Source organism: Aythya marila, assembly GCF_965140915.1.
Source record: "Aythya marila genome assembly, chromosome: 9".
NCBI lineage: Eukaryota > Metazoa > Chordata > Aves > Anseriformes > Anatidae > Aythya > Aythya marila.
The window spans coordinates 7,678,547-7,692,914 of record NC_139050.1 but is presented as its reverse complement, the minus strand read 5'-3'; the positions used below and the strand labels follow the sequence as shown (position 1 = coordinate 7,692,914).

The following is a 14,368-nucleotide window of genomic DNA, read 5'->3' as shown; positions in this document are numbered from 1 at the left end:
GAGAATTTTTAGAAATCTCATCATAAACATTTCCTACACACACCTGTTTCATTGTCATTTGAAGAGTCCAGTGACAAGCAATGGTATTGACTCTTTGTCAGTACAGTACTCACTAGGAAGTGCTTTTGTTATAATACAGGCTTTTCTGCTCTCTGGATCAGAAGGACCCTGGTAAATTCCCTTTCTGTTAGCTACATTTGAGTAATATTCACTATGAGGAGAAGAATCAATGCAAATGGTAATCCTTCAAAGCAGCTGAGACAGTATTGCATGCCAGAGGGCTGAAAAAATGTGAATGAGCATTCTGTGATTTACCAGCGAGGTCTGTTCTTTCAGTGCAAGTATTTAATCTGCTGACAAGGAGATAAGGGACTTTGTACGGCTTAGAGACCAACCTAACATCACAAATAAGATGCAATTGAGTGTACCTTTGGAAGTAACTATAATGCAACATAATGAATATTTCCTCTGTTTACTGTTTCCTCTAGTTCTGCGTGTACATTTATAAAGAATGCTGCAAGGTCTTACATATCAGTATGTGCAGGAAGAAAATTTTGTTTTGGAGCATAAACAACCTTTAACATTTCCCCCCTCCCTGTTAAAAAGTCTAGAATTTTCTTTTTCTAAGTTTGCGAAAGAATAAGGTCAGATGTAGTTTTCTCCCTAATCAAAGTCTACTCAAATGCCCAGTTGCCTACTTCATTTCCTTCCCATCCATATCCACTAGACAGAGCTTGTAAATGCCATAACGAATGAAGAATGCTCATTTTCCATCTTCAAACTAAACATTTCTATATTTATGACAATTCTTCCTAATACACGAGAACTTTTCCTTTGTTTTGTGATTTGCATGAAGTTACGAAACCCTGCACTGTGAGGTCTTTCTCCCGGTGAGAACCAAATGTGAGTAATATCACTGATTACATCATGCATATGTTTTTTTTGGTGGTAATTACTTAGTTGTGGTAACATTTTGAATGCTTAACTAACTGTGGTCCTCCTAAGCCTAGTAACTAGTAGAGACTTAGAAGTAGGAATTAAGTCTATTTCTATCAGAAAGTCCAGGTTAGGGCTGAAAGAGAAAAAAAATAAAAAAATAAAAAAATTTGCTAACTCCAAGGTTGGTATCCAATTTATTTCAGGAGAAGCAAGGTCTAGTTCATAAAAATGTCTCTACATACGTATTTACACATATGCACATGGCCATGTACGTATTAGTGAGGTATTAATCAGCTCTGGACTTTGCAAATGATTGATACAGTTGGAAAAAACAGATGGGCTTGGGGCAGATGAATCCTTCTTCAGTTCTGTGTATCGTTCATACACATTTTATTGAATAATTTCAGTTTCCATCTACTGAAGTAGTTCTCACCAACCATGGTTAATTTAAACTTGCCTATAGCAAAGAGCATGAAGTCTTTTGAAAACAAACAAACGAACAAAAAAATAAAACTGAAGAGAGTAGGATGGAAATGACTTTTCTTTTTAGCCTTTAAAAGCTAGCTACAAGGTGAAGACTGCAGTATGCTGGGTACTCCTCATGCAGTCTGCGTAAACTCTGCAGTTTTCCTCTGACAGCCATATGTACACCTTAGTATTAACTTCATGGAGTAACTCTTGAAAAGAGAGTGTGCTTCAAACAGCCGACTTCTTAACTGGGATTATTAGTAGGATGCCAGTTCTAACTGGAGGTCAGCACTGTGTCAATGATCTGTTAGGACCAGATCACGTTTCGTGTTGGCCATGAGACATTTATGAGGTCTAGCAGCCACAGATCTGGGCCAAATTGATATTAATAATAACCGTTATGTGGAAGGCTGTGTGTCTTGTTCAGTGCATCATCCTGTTGCCTGAAACTGTGGACTTAGAGATCCAGGACTAAATTAAATAAAAGCAGTCCAATGAATGCCCAATTTTACTCAATTATCCAAATATATTGTGATGTTACAGCACGGTGGAGAGATATACCGTAGTTGAGAACATTGTGACTGTTAATTTTCAGCCTTGTTGCCAAAGGATGTTCTTCTGGAAAGAATCACAGGGATTGTAGAAAAGCATTGTTTGAAAGACAATTTTATTTAACTCCAGACTGATAAACAAAGAAAAAAGAAAAACAAAAACAAAAACAAAAAAGAAAAAAAAATGTTTATAACCTTTTGATGTTATTTCCGTAAAAAGTGCTTCTCTCCATAAATGTGCACAAAAATGCATTCAAACAGCAGTGTCAAAGAATTATTGCAAATCTGGTTTGTTTGCATGTTTTTTAAACAAAACTTAACAGCACAATAGTGTGATGAAGATCTTTGTTGTTTCCTGGTCAGTTTTATTTTTTCCTCTTAAATATCTGATGGCAAACCTGGTCTTCACATGTCAATTCCTGTAGTATTAAAACAATTGGTAAGAACATAGTGGTACAAGTTGCATACCCAGCAGCTCTCCCCAGAAATTACTACAACTGTGCCACTGCATTACAAAGATATGCTTATGAAGAAGAGAACACAAGGAAAGAACGGTGAATTATATGTGACCAATCAGCAGGCATGCACCACATGTTGCAGTAATCAGATTTTGACATGTGAATTGAGCTCTACAAAAAAGAACTTGAAAAATGCATAAAAATTGCTCTTTAACGCAAGGCTTTTTCATGTTCAATTATTAAAACAACATACTGTAATAGTTTATATTTCACGTTACTTCATAATTCATGAGAAGTACTGAAACAGGGAAATTTAAACTAAACAAACAGAAAAAATGAGGATTCTTCAAAAGGATGGGGACATTTGCTTCAGAGATATGCCCAGCTGTATTTCAGTGGCTAGATCAATACAGGATTTTTGCCTGGTACTGCAGCTGATCTCTTGAAGTGTGGCACACAGTGCACACACCTGCACATTGCAATGCACTCAGCTGGGTTAGCCTTCTGACTGTGCCAGATACGACTTGGAGGTGAACTGAAGCTGGCCATGGAGTTTCTGAAGACTCCTGTGAGAATCTGCTTGGTCTCTCTGCTTCCCCCAGTCTTAGGCTGAATGCTGGAGCCAGCATGTAGCATCTTTGTTAGGTCAGCTTTTGAATATGTGAATATGTATTGAAATAGGGTTGAAAAAGTGCTCTGGACAGTTGACTTTCAGTTAGGTGACAGATGGTTTTTATAATTCATTGCCTCGACCTTTCAAGCATACAGACTTCAGGCAATGTGTCTAGCCATACCAACTACCTGTAGCGTAAACTTGTAAAGGCGTAGATATCTAGATGCATATAATGAGACAGAAATTAATACATTCTTTTCCATAATCTTTCTGCATCCACCTACTGCACCATCCAACATTGTATTGCCCATTTCTTGATTGTTCTCCCAAGAAACTCTGGAATCATATTCATTACATACTCTGTTATTTTGAATTTTTTTCCATGCACCAGTGAGTGCTCATTTCCTGCATGGCCCTTCTGGCCTCTCTGGGGCTCACTGTATTTGTCTTTGAGCCCCAGTTTACCATCTCTGATGTTTGAATGTTTTATCTTTTTATTGTACTAACACCTAACACAAGATAATTGCAATGTAGGTTGCTTGCAGGATCCTCTTGAGTATCCAGAGAGTGATTTCTGATCTGGATCACTGCATAGTTCCTGCATAGTACTTTCATTCTTTCAGGACAAAAGTAACATTTTTCTTGCAATCTTTTTCCTATAGTTTTTTTTTTTTTTTTTTCTTTTTCTTTTTCTTTTCCTTTTTTTTTTTTTTTTTTTTTCCTTTTCTACCAGTGATTAAAAGAGAATGAGAAGACATTAGAGGTGCAATGTAACAAGAAGGGTTAATAGCCAGAGGGCAACGGACTGGAGCAAAAAAGGCACTGCGGGATTTTGTCTTAATTGGGAGCAGTTGGAAAGAAATTGAGCATTCCTGAGATGTAGCAGAGGGGGGATTTCCTTAGAGTTCAGAGATCAGAGCTGTCTAAATAAAGACCTTTCTAACTAGAATAAGTAACAAAACCTTTGAAATGGAAGAAATGTACTTTCTTGCAGTCTGTTATGCACTATGTGTCTGTATATCAGCCCTTACCAGATGCAACTGGTCTCCTTCAATCCAGTGCTTCCAGCCTCGGTTTTTCTTATCGCCTTTCTGAACACATACCAGTTTGTCACCGTCCCAGGTCACTAGTGTCTGCATGAATCAAGTAATTAGTACAGATATGTTAACAAGAAACTTACAAATACATGAAAATAAGTTAATTCAATCAAACAATGAGAAGAAACAATTACAGTTTCTTCCTACCATTCCTCATTTTCCTCCTAAGGAAATAGAAATCAACCAGTCATCCAAAACTCTGAATGCTTTCAAGATGACATCACTGTTTTGATGTCAAGCTTTTACAGTATTTTGTAGTGAATTTCCATGTATTTTTTCACGTACACTAAGGTAGAATTCATATCACCTAGTGAATTGCTGAGCCTTTTTTTTTTTTTTTTTTTTTTAATGAAAGTGAGTTTTTTTTTCTTGCTGTTTAAAGTCACTAATAAAAAGATCATAAGGTTTCATGAGTGAAGATCTGCGGGCTTATACCAGATAGTGCTGTGCTAGCACTTCTAGCTCTGCATAAAATAACAAGAGGAAGTATATGTTAATATAGTCTTGTACAATACATTTATTTACTTTATATCATCTTTCCTGCACTTTCACAAGAGGGCTTTAAACAGAGATATCATGACCCAAAGACAGAAAGAAGCTTTTACAGAGGAATTTTAGTTGAGTCACTGATGCATCAAAGGTGAAGGACAGGGGTCTGGATGTGAGCTCCAGGTGGAACAGTGACAGATGCAGGAGTGACTGTGTGACTTAACCTCCATTCTAACCGTGCATGTGGATGGCACAGCACCGCTCAGCTGGTGAATATACTCATAAGAGGTCAGAAAGACATAACAGTATTAGTGCTCAGAGATGACAAATAACTAAAACAGGAGGTTGGTATATTTGGAGACTAGTCCACAAGAATCTGGAGAATGTGATTTGCCAAAGTGTACAGATTCGTGAGATAGCTGCAGCTTTGTGGGCAACATGAAGTTGAAGGATTTAAACCTACAGTGAATAAAGTTTAAACTACTTCTTGCTCTGCGTTATAGTAGTCATACTTGAATTTCTCCCTTCAAAGAGGTCAACAGTAGCTTCCTCAAATATACTGTCCCATACAAAGGCTTATTTGACCTGAAGGATCTTGTTAATGCTAGTGCCATCTATCAGAACAAACCCCAACTATTGGGAAAATACTCACTGGAAGTTCTGGTATCCAAAAATTCTAGGAGCACTATGAGGTTAATTCATCTTTTGATTATTCCTTTTTGAGGGCGTCTTATTTCCTTTATGGGGGATTATTTTCCCAATGGGGGAGTCTTTCTCAAAAACATCTTTTGTAAGAAGAGAGGCTGAGAGATCTGGGGGTGTTCAGCCTTGAGAAGAGATGGCTCAGAGCAGAATCTCATTAATGTGTGTAAATACCTAATTGAAGAGAATGAAGATCGGGGAGCCAGACTATTCTCAGTAGTTCCCACTGACAGGGCAAGAGACAATGGACACAAATTAAAAGACATGAAATCCCATCTGAACACAAGAGATTGCTTTTTAACTATGCGGGTGGTCAAACATTGGCAGGGGTTGCACAGGGAATTTCTGGAGTCTCCATCTGTAGAGGCAGTCAGATCTTGACTGGCCCCAGCACTGAGCTATGTGCCCCGGCTGACCCTGCTGGAGTGGATGGGTTGGACTACGCGACCCCAGGAAGTCCCTTCCATCCTTAACCATTCAGTGGTTCTGTGCGATTCAGAGTCTGTCACTAATAAACAGGGTATTGGACACACTGATTCTTGTCCAGGAGAAAGAGGATCATATCTGCAATGAAAAGTTCTCTTTACAGGATGAATTCTTTACTTAGATATGCTACAGTAAATTCAGAGGAACTTCTTTTAAATTGCTCTAGATTTGAACCATTGTAAATTAGGGAGACATTTAGCCATGTATCGTAAGCAAATCCTCATCAGACCAGTTGCAGTCAGTGGAAGTTCAGTTATTAAAAATCTCCAAGAGTATTGGGAGCCTAATTCATATTCTGGTTCAGTGCTGGATGATTTATTTCTCTTATGAGGGAGATTTCTATTAATAACAAGACAAAACTCATTCCATTTCAGTTAACTTCTTTCATATTCACGGTATTTTTAAGCTACATGGTCTTTAAATTATCTATGCCCTCTTTACATTTAAATGTTGTCTAGCAGTTTTATTACCTTTATCTAACTTCAGTGTGTTTGAGGCATTGTTTTGTTAATAAAATGACCAGAAAATTATTTTAGAGCAGTCCAGAGATTAATGGCATGATGTGTTTCCTCTTTCCTCCTCCTCTTGTTAGAAACAAATAATATAATTTATTCAGAAAAGAATATTAGGCAAAAGTGATTAAACCAGGTAGGGTAACAATTGTACAAGCTGTGCTTCCTTCCTTCCAAATAATTGGTAATGAAGAGGAAATCAGTAAGTCTGCAAGTGAACTGATTTTGCACAGACAGAGAGAAAATGGCTTTAATAGTGGCAAAGATTTAAGGATTTAAGGAGTGGTGTAACCGATGATTCCTTAGATCCTTAGCAATGCCTTCAACTGATCTAAAGAGATGTGGGGGCAAAGGTTTAAAGCACAAACCCCATCACAGGAGTATGTCCCACCCAGTGCTCACTGGAGAAAGTGATAGGAAAAAAATAGACATAGAGATATTTGATACTGGAAAATGGGTCTTATTATTTGATGGCTTGCAGTACTGTGACTGAGAAATAATTTGGAAGAAGTCATAGAAGTCATAGGAATTACACTGCACAAAACTGATTTAAGAATGAAAAGCGATCCACAGTGAATAAGCAATGCACTCTGTTAAATCTGTGCCACTCCAGTGAAGGATTGTGTGAGTTCAAACATGAATGCGTTCTTTATGCTGCCACTTTCCTGTGGCAATTGCCGAAGCAAGATGGGCCTTGTTGGCAGTGAGTGTTGATCTGAGCTATTGAGAGTTTGGCAACAAGGTCTGAAACTTTGTTTATTGGGAAGATAATAGTGGTAATGGTGCAGAAGGCAGCCTGGAGAAGAACAGGAGAGCTGATTGCTGAGTGGAAGATGTGGTAATTGTCAGCAGAGTTGATAGGGGTAAATTCAGTGAATGATGGCCAAGACAGGCAGGTGGTGCAAGGAGATTTTCAAAACCCTGAAGGGGACAGTAAATGGAAATTTGAGATCTATCACCCTTTCTACCTTCAAAAATCTTGCTTAAGTATTTTAGGTGTGAGAACAGAAATTAAACAGAAGCATGGAGCTGAATTCAGTAAGTGAATTTAACTGACAGTCATATCTATTCTCCTTACTGACTTCCCTGACATGGACTGGTTTGAAAGCCTCACAAGATTTACTAGCTGATTCTGCTGTAGCAGATAAGGGATGTGCTAACACACAATATGGTCCTTGATCCAAACATTCCTTGTCCACACAGCTCACTGAGAGGTGTCTGAAGATATGCTACCCCCCCTCCCCCCCCCTCCCCAGTTTCCCTCAGGAACTCTGAGCTGGGTTACTCCTCCAGTCCTTGAAAGATCAAAGTGTGCATTGCGAGGCCTTCTTGCCTGTCACTGCCTGCAGGCCTGCATTTGCACCTGTACCAAGGGTAACGTTGGCTCACGTTTTCTTCTTGTCACTTCTCCAAACTAACCTATATTTAATAGCTGAGTGCACCTGATTTTAAGCAATGGCCAACTGTTAAACTGTCCAACTGAGGCTGAGCAGGCTCAGACTACAAGTCCCATATGAACCTAGCCATTCCGAGCTGAACATCTATATTGACACAGAGAGTATCCTAAAACCGAAATGATAAATTTACAATTTCCTTAAGGAAGATACATAGGTAATAATAAACTGTTTTTGTTATTTTCTAAATTAAGGCATATCATAGAAAAGCTGAAAAAATTTCCCATCAGAAAAATATTTTATTAATTATTGTCCTCATGTATCTGAGTATGCATCCTAATTTGTATTTAATATAAATGCTTGTAGCAGGAAAGAAAACTGTCTCAAAATACAAATTATTTGTGCTTTATAAAAATTCACTAATGTCTGTAAAGTTCTGGCAATTAATTTTATCATTTATTCAGCTGCTTTTTGGAACTGCTGGTGCGGATTGTGGTATAAAGATGAATCAGATACTACATTTATACCTTAACCACTCGGTTATCGAGTCCTTTGGTATGTTCTTCAAACTCCACTCCCACAGTGTAGTTCAGTTCGTAGTTTCTGAGAGTACTGAGTGTTTTTGTTTTAAAGTTGTCTCCATCTTGAATAATCTCCTTTGTTTGTTTCAGGTGTTTTGCAACCTTACGAGTTGCAAAATCAATATCTGTCAAAAAACAGAAAAGAGAGTATCACACAAAATTCCAACATCTGTTACTAAAAATAAAAAAGTCACCAGTCATCATTTACATTTACACGTCATAAAAATGGCACTTTATTTAATGATAAATTAATTTCTCAAATAACCTCTTTACCTGCAATATTTCACAGAGAAAAAGATTTTTTAAAAACAACAACTTGTGTTTGCAAGGCTTTCAACTTGAAAATCTTCCACCAATTGTGCATTTTCTTATTATGTGGGTAGCTGTGGGAATATAATGAGCAGAGCTACAACATACAACCAGCAGTTAATACATGCTGGCTTCTTAAATTATCCGAATCTCCAGATTTTTTGGAAGTGAAATAACAAGACCTACATTTCTTTTTTGGCCTCACTCATGCATGAAGCTGTGGGATGCCAGGAGTGCTATTATCATCCTGTGCCTGAGAGCTTTTCCCTCTTCCAAGTGTGCAGTATAAATCAAGTAGCTCTTAGGCATATGAAGATACTGATATGTGTCCTGCAGGGTTACAAATGTTGGCCACTCCCAAAATGAGGTCCTCAGAATAATATTCCTTTTCAGAAAATAAGCATGTTAAAATGGCTATATAATCTATGTGATTTTGGCAAGTTACTTTTAAGTGGAACCTATAATCTGTGGGAGTATACAAGAAGTTAATTAATTAATTAAAAAATTGCAGAAGTTTAATAATGAATGAAAGAGAAACGATCACATAACTGATATCTATTATAGTTAAACAGCAGAGACAGAAATAAATTGTAGATAGATGTTAAAGGAATAATGATTCAAAGTAAAAAATTGAAAAAGTATCAAACTACAGCATTTGGCAATTTGTCTTTAATGTTCTGTCTGCATTTTATGCAGTGCTCATCTCCTTGACATCCTTATTTTGTTCATGATGAAGGCTAACATCATAATGTAAACAACTGCTTGCAACTGAATACATTGAAAGTTATCAAAAGGAGAGTATACAGCACTATCATGACAGTTTGCCCCAGACAATCCACCTATTGCCAGCTGCATTGCCAGCTGCAATAAATATTTCTGAACAGCTGGCAATGAATCTTAATAAGGTGCTATATGCAAATGAAATAATCTCACATGTTTCTGCAAGAGACTGAAAAATGGTTGTGGCTTTTAACCATCCTTTAGTAGTTTTGCATATGAATTAATCATTGTCAGCTCAGCAATGCCACATACTAATGGAGTCCTTTCTGTTTTGGTAGATTCATTATACTACTTGTGAAGTACTAATCGAGTTGAGTGAGAGCATTGGCTTGAGAAGAATTTTTTAACATGGGGAATAATGTTCTTGTTCAGTATTTATGTTCAAGAATTCTTGGGTATATTTTATCTTCTATGTTGGATTAAAAGTATCTCTGGGTCTGATTTATAACCAGGTAGGATAAAATTTAGGTCTCTCCCAGGAAAAAAAACTGTCTAGACTTCTAAAGAAATGCTATTTCTGACTAATATATTAGTCTTGTAGCTCCTGGAGAAAAATTGGGAGGTTTTATTAAAGCATGGTTTTCATAACTGCATGTTGAACAATACAAGCGATAAAGATGATATATTGTTCTATTATAGTAGATTAAAATACTTTGTAACATGTTTATGACAAAACCAAAGTTTCTGGCTTAAAGGGCAAAACTATTCTTTAATTAAAGTATAGAAATACATATTTATTAATTATAAGGATGGATGAATTTTAAAAAAATGCCTCAGAGTGCTTTGAACCTGAGGATTTTAATACTTAAATATCAACCACATGCAAATTTGGGAGAAACAAAGCAGAATAATATCTTTTCACCCTTTCCAATTCATTACCTTTCACTGATCACAAGCTAATGAAGAATGTAGTCTGCAAATAACCTATAGTCATATGCATCTTCTTTATTTTTTATTTTTTTAAATTTATTTTTATTTTTTAATTTTCCCTCACTAATTTAGTGGCAGTTTGTCACTACTATAACGTATAACTCATATATGCATGTATGCACAGAAAATCATGACGTACTAGTGCAAACAACTCCTTCATCCCAACCAGTTGTTGATGTTCTTATTGGGAAAGTAGTTTGAAAATGTCAGAAAGTTCAGTGAGTATGTCTCCATTAAAGTGTGCCCAGGGTAGGCAATGAATCAAAGTATTTCCCAGGAAGAATAAATCTATATTGCATTCCTTATTCTAACACATTCTTTCTCCTTTATCTTAGGCTATTGAGTAGGTCAAGTGCTATTATTCTTGTGAACTGTTACTTCTTTTTTTAAACAGCCTTCTCAGTATCAGATGTCTGTACTCCAGACTCCATTGTAGGCTGAATCCATCCATTTTTCTTCCAATTTCCATTGGGAAATACAAGATCAGAAGGGGATAAAAAATACACATTTTATTTAATTTAATAATTTATTTTATTTTATGTAATAACAAAAAGGTGATAATTTATCCTCTGACTGAAATGGTTCTAAGGATGCTGTTAAGATGCATATCTTTACAAGTAACTGTCAAATCCCAGCTATCTCATATGACATCAATTAGTGTGTATCTTTCTCCTGAGATTCCTGATATTATCTTAACTATTATTATTTGTATATATATTCACATATATATATATATATAAATATACCTCTAAGGTGTTTGTGTATAGTACTTACAGACTCTCCTGAAGTCATCAGGCTTTTCTCTGTAAATGTAAAAGCTAAAAACTCAGAAAAGGGAAACCTGCCTTTCTTTCTTATATGAGCTGAAGCTTTGAGGAAATAATAAATACTTTCAGTAGTTGTTGGTAAGTCCTGAGAGTTTATTTTTATGAATTTGCATGTATTTCTTCTCTGTCCATCTAAACAGATAAATAAATTAAGACATGGACTCTTTGATGGGACTAAAACTAGTAAAAATTCAGCTAAAGCATCATTTTTTTCATCTCAGTCAAGAATTTTCTGGTGTTTATCCCTAAGTCAATCACTAGTGTAGACATTCAGGATTGTTGGATTTAGATAGCATTACCTGATTACCTGATGTATTAGACTGTTCTTCCTAACAAATGCATTATCTTAGCTTGTGGAAGATGTCTACACAGTATATTACTGATTTTGAACCACTGAATTGTTTTTATAATCTACATAAGTAGCTGTTTTTGTATCTGAGCAAACAAGTTCTCTAGTAACTTGAATCAAAAACTTTTGGACAAAGCTCAAGGAAGCCACAAATCTGATCTTGACTTTGGATGAAAAGTACAATGTACTTTGACTTGAAAAAACTTTTTTTTTTATCATTATAACTCTTACAGTGGCATCAGGTACTGTAAAAAGTCAGAACAAGAGGAAGATCAAATGCTCAACAGAAGATATATATCAATGACCATTAGATAGAAAACAAAGAGACAACAGCTGGGAATGAGAAATGCATAGGCACAACTGGGCCCATGAGGGCTGTCCACTGTAAGCATGAAAATAAAATATCTAAATATAGAGTAAAATCTTTGGCTACGAATTTTCTCATGTTTTATACTTAGATCACTGTAATTGCAAGTACATTTCAATTACTTCATTTTTAATGTGATTGACAGAAACCCCTATGCCACAAGGCACAATACAGAAATAAAATAATTTCCATTAATTTTTAGAAAGATTTTACGTATAACAAAAACATGTTATCTATATCTCTATATAGTTAATATTTTTTATTTTACCTAAAGCAACCATGTAGCCTTCAAAGTTTTCATTGGATTCCATTTCCCACGTCCCATTGTAATCTGCAGGCATGGTGGCAAGAGCTTAAAACCAACTTCAGATCAAAAGGTGAAGCTGGAAACAGGACCTGTTAGGAGAGCATTTTATAAACCTTCTCATATCTTTTTTTTTTTTTAAGCTTTATGGTTTTCTAGATAATACAGTTTAAGGGTCAGAGTGATAACCCTAGAAAACTTCGCCTTCATTAACAAAGTTCAGTTGAACAGCTGGCAGACAAGGATCACTTCTGAAATATGTAGTAATACAGGATATGATTTTATAGTGACCTTTGTAAAGAACTAGTAGCTATTATGGTATACCTTTGAGATATATTGAACACAGTGGCAAGTTGTACAGTACAGTTAAAGTTCCCAAGGTGAATTCTTTTTTTTCAGTTCCTTTCTAGGTGTGACATTTTCCTGTGAAGAACCAACCTTACAGAACTGACAGACCCAGAACTCCCATTTAAAATTGATGGAAGTCTTGAAAGTGTAGCAAATGCAAGATAGGACAGAAAAAGAAATATTTCTCTTGAAAATATATTTGCATTCCTTTGATTTTCATATATTTATATAGTAAGAGCTGCGCTTACACCAACTTTGATTTAACAAAATCTTTGACCACTCTGCAGCAAGTTGTACAATGTACAATTTGTAGCAAATGTACAATAAATCAAAGTAAATCATAATTAATCTCAATATTACCCTATATTAATCTCAATATTACCCTATAAATTGCTTTTAATTACCCTGAAACATAGCAGTTTGTATTAGGAAGGTATTTTTCATCCAGCAGCACTACATTATTGTGGGGAAAAGCACAGATGTAAGTTGTGCAAATAAGCACATTCAGAATGTGTCTGAATAGAGACTTTGAATGTGCAGTAGAACTTTATAGGAGATTACAGTAAGCACTAAAAGCAACTTAATATGAGCTAAGGCTTTAAATTCTTTGGCTTTAATTAATCAAGGTAATTTATAGACAGCTGTACAAATGGAACAACTGGAAGTGATCAGGAGTGCTCCTTGCTTTTTTCTCTCTTTCTTCTCTCTTTTTTATTTATTTTTTAACAGGGATATTATTAAAATTATTGCTAGAAAAATATAAAGAACTAGAACTCCAACCCAGAAATAAGGAAATTCAAAAGTTACTGATCTTGCAATGTCTTTTGCTTTTACTTTGTTAAAATTTAATTATCCACAGAAGGCACTTTAGGACTCCACAGAGGCTGAAAATTTGTACAGAGGTTAAAAATTAAAAACTACAAAAGTTAAGAGTTGCTGGGAGTTCAATGCTTAAAATACCTTTGAGTGATACTTAAAGAGCTCATTTAAGAGAATAAGAAGTATCTTGATCCCTACTTACAGAAGATATTAAGAGGGCTTTCAATAAGACACAGGGTTAGGAAACTGCAGTGATTGAAAGCCGAAGATCAATGAATTCCTGCATGAATGCGTGTAGGACGATATCTGCATTCGTAACCGTGTAGTTTGTCTACAGACCAGTTTGCCCATGAAAATTGGTAAACTAATCACTGTTTGAGATCAGTGCAGAAGGTTACTTTCTAAAACATGCCTCGTTTCAAGCACAAGTTACTGCGCTGAACACATATGTATTTACTTCCATTTTAAGAATTTTGAGATGAGACACTATGAATGATATGCAGACAGTCAAATTTGAAATACTCTGTTTTTAAACATTGTTCTACCATGATGTTATGTAATACTTATGCAATAGGCTTGACTTTACCTATCTCTGTGTACTTTCTTTCTTAGTCTACACATTACATCAATATGCATAAATACATTGTCATTATTTATGCATTTTATGTAGATAGTAAAAGATTCTTTAACAACAAGGAAGAGAAAATGTTATTGCTCCCAAGTCAGCCACTCACAAACACTCAAAATCAGTTGTATAAGCAACATCACTTCAGTTGCCTTGTGCACACGCATAATAATCTCTAAGTGCATTATCACACTGTTTTTCCAGCTGGAAGTTATTCCCTCCTTCAGTACACTAAAGGGATAATCAATTTATAAGCAGGTACTCAGTATATCTCTGAATGCCTGGTGGTGGATGTATAAGAAGGAACGAATCAAACTGAATGTGTACATTCACCTTCTAAAATCTGAGCATATGCTAGAAGCTCATGGTGACAGTTTTTATATGCTCATTGATTTTAGCTCTGAGGTAGTTTGCTTCCTC

The 14,368-nt window shown here is 35.9% G+C and overlaps 1 protein-coding gene across 1 annotated transcript; it reads right to left on the bottom strand.

The window, feature by feature from the left end:
- Positions 1–2,323: 2,323 nt before the first annotated feature.
- On the bottom strand, positions 2,324–12,193 carry RBP2 (retinol binding protein 2; the record flags this gene model as incomplete). Its single annotated transcript, XM_082767164.1, has 4 exons — positions 2,324–2,377; positions 4,061–4,162; positions 8,237–8,415; positions 12,121–12,193. 4 exons carry the CDS (start codon positions 12,191–12,193, stop codon positions 2,324–2,326), a joined length of 408 nt encoding a protein of 135 aa, XP_082623290.1.
- Positions 12,194–14,368: the final 2,175 nt, after the last annotated feature.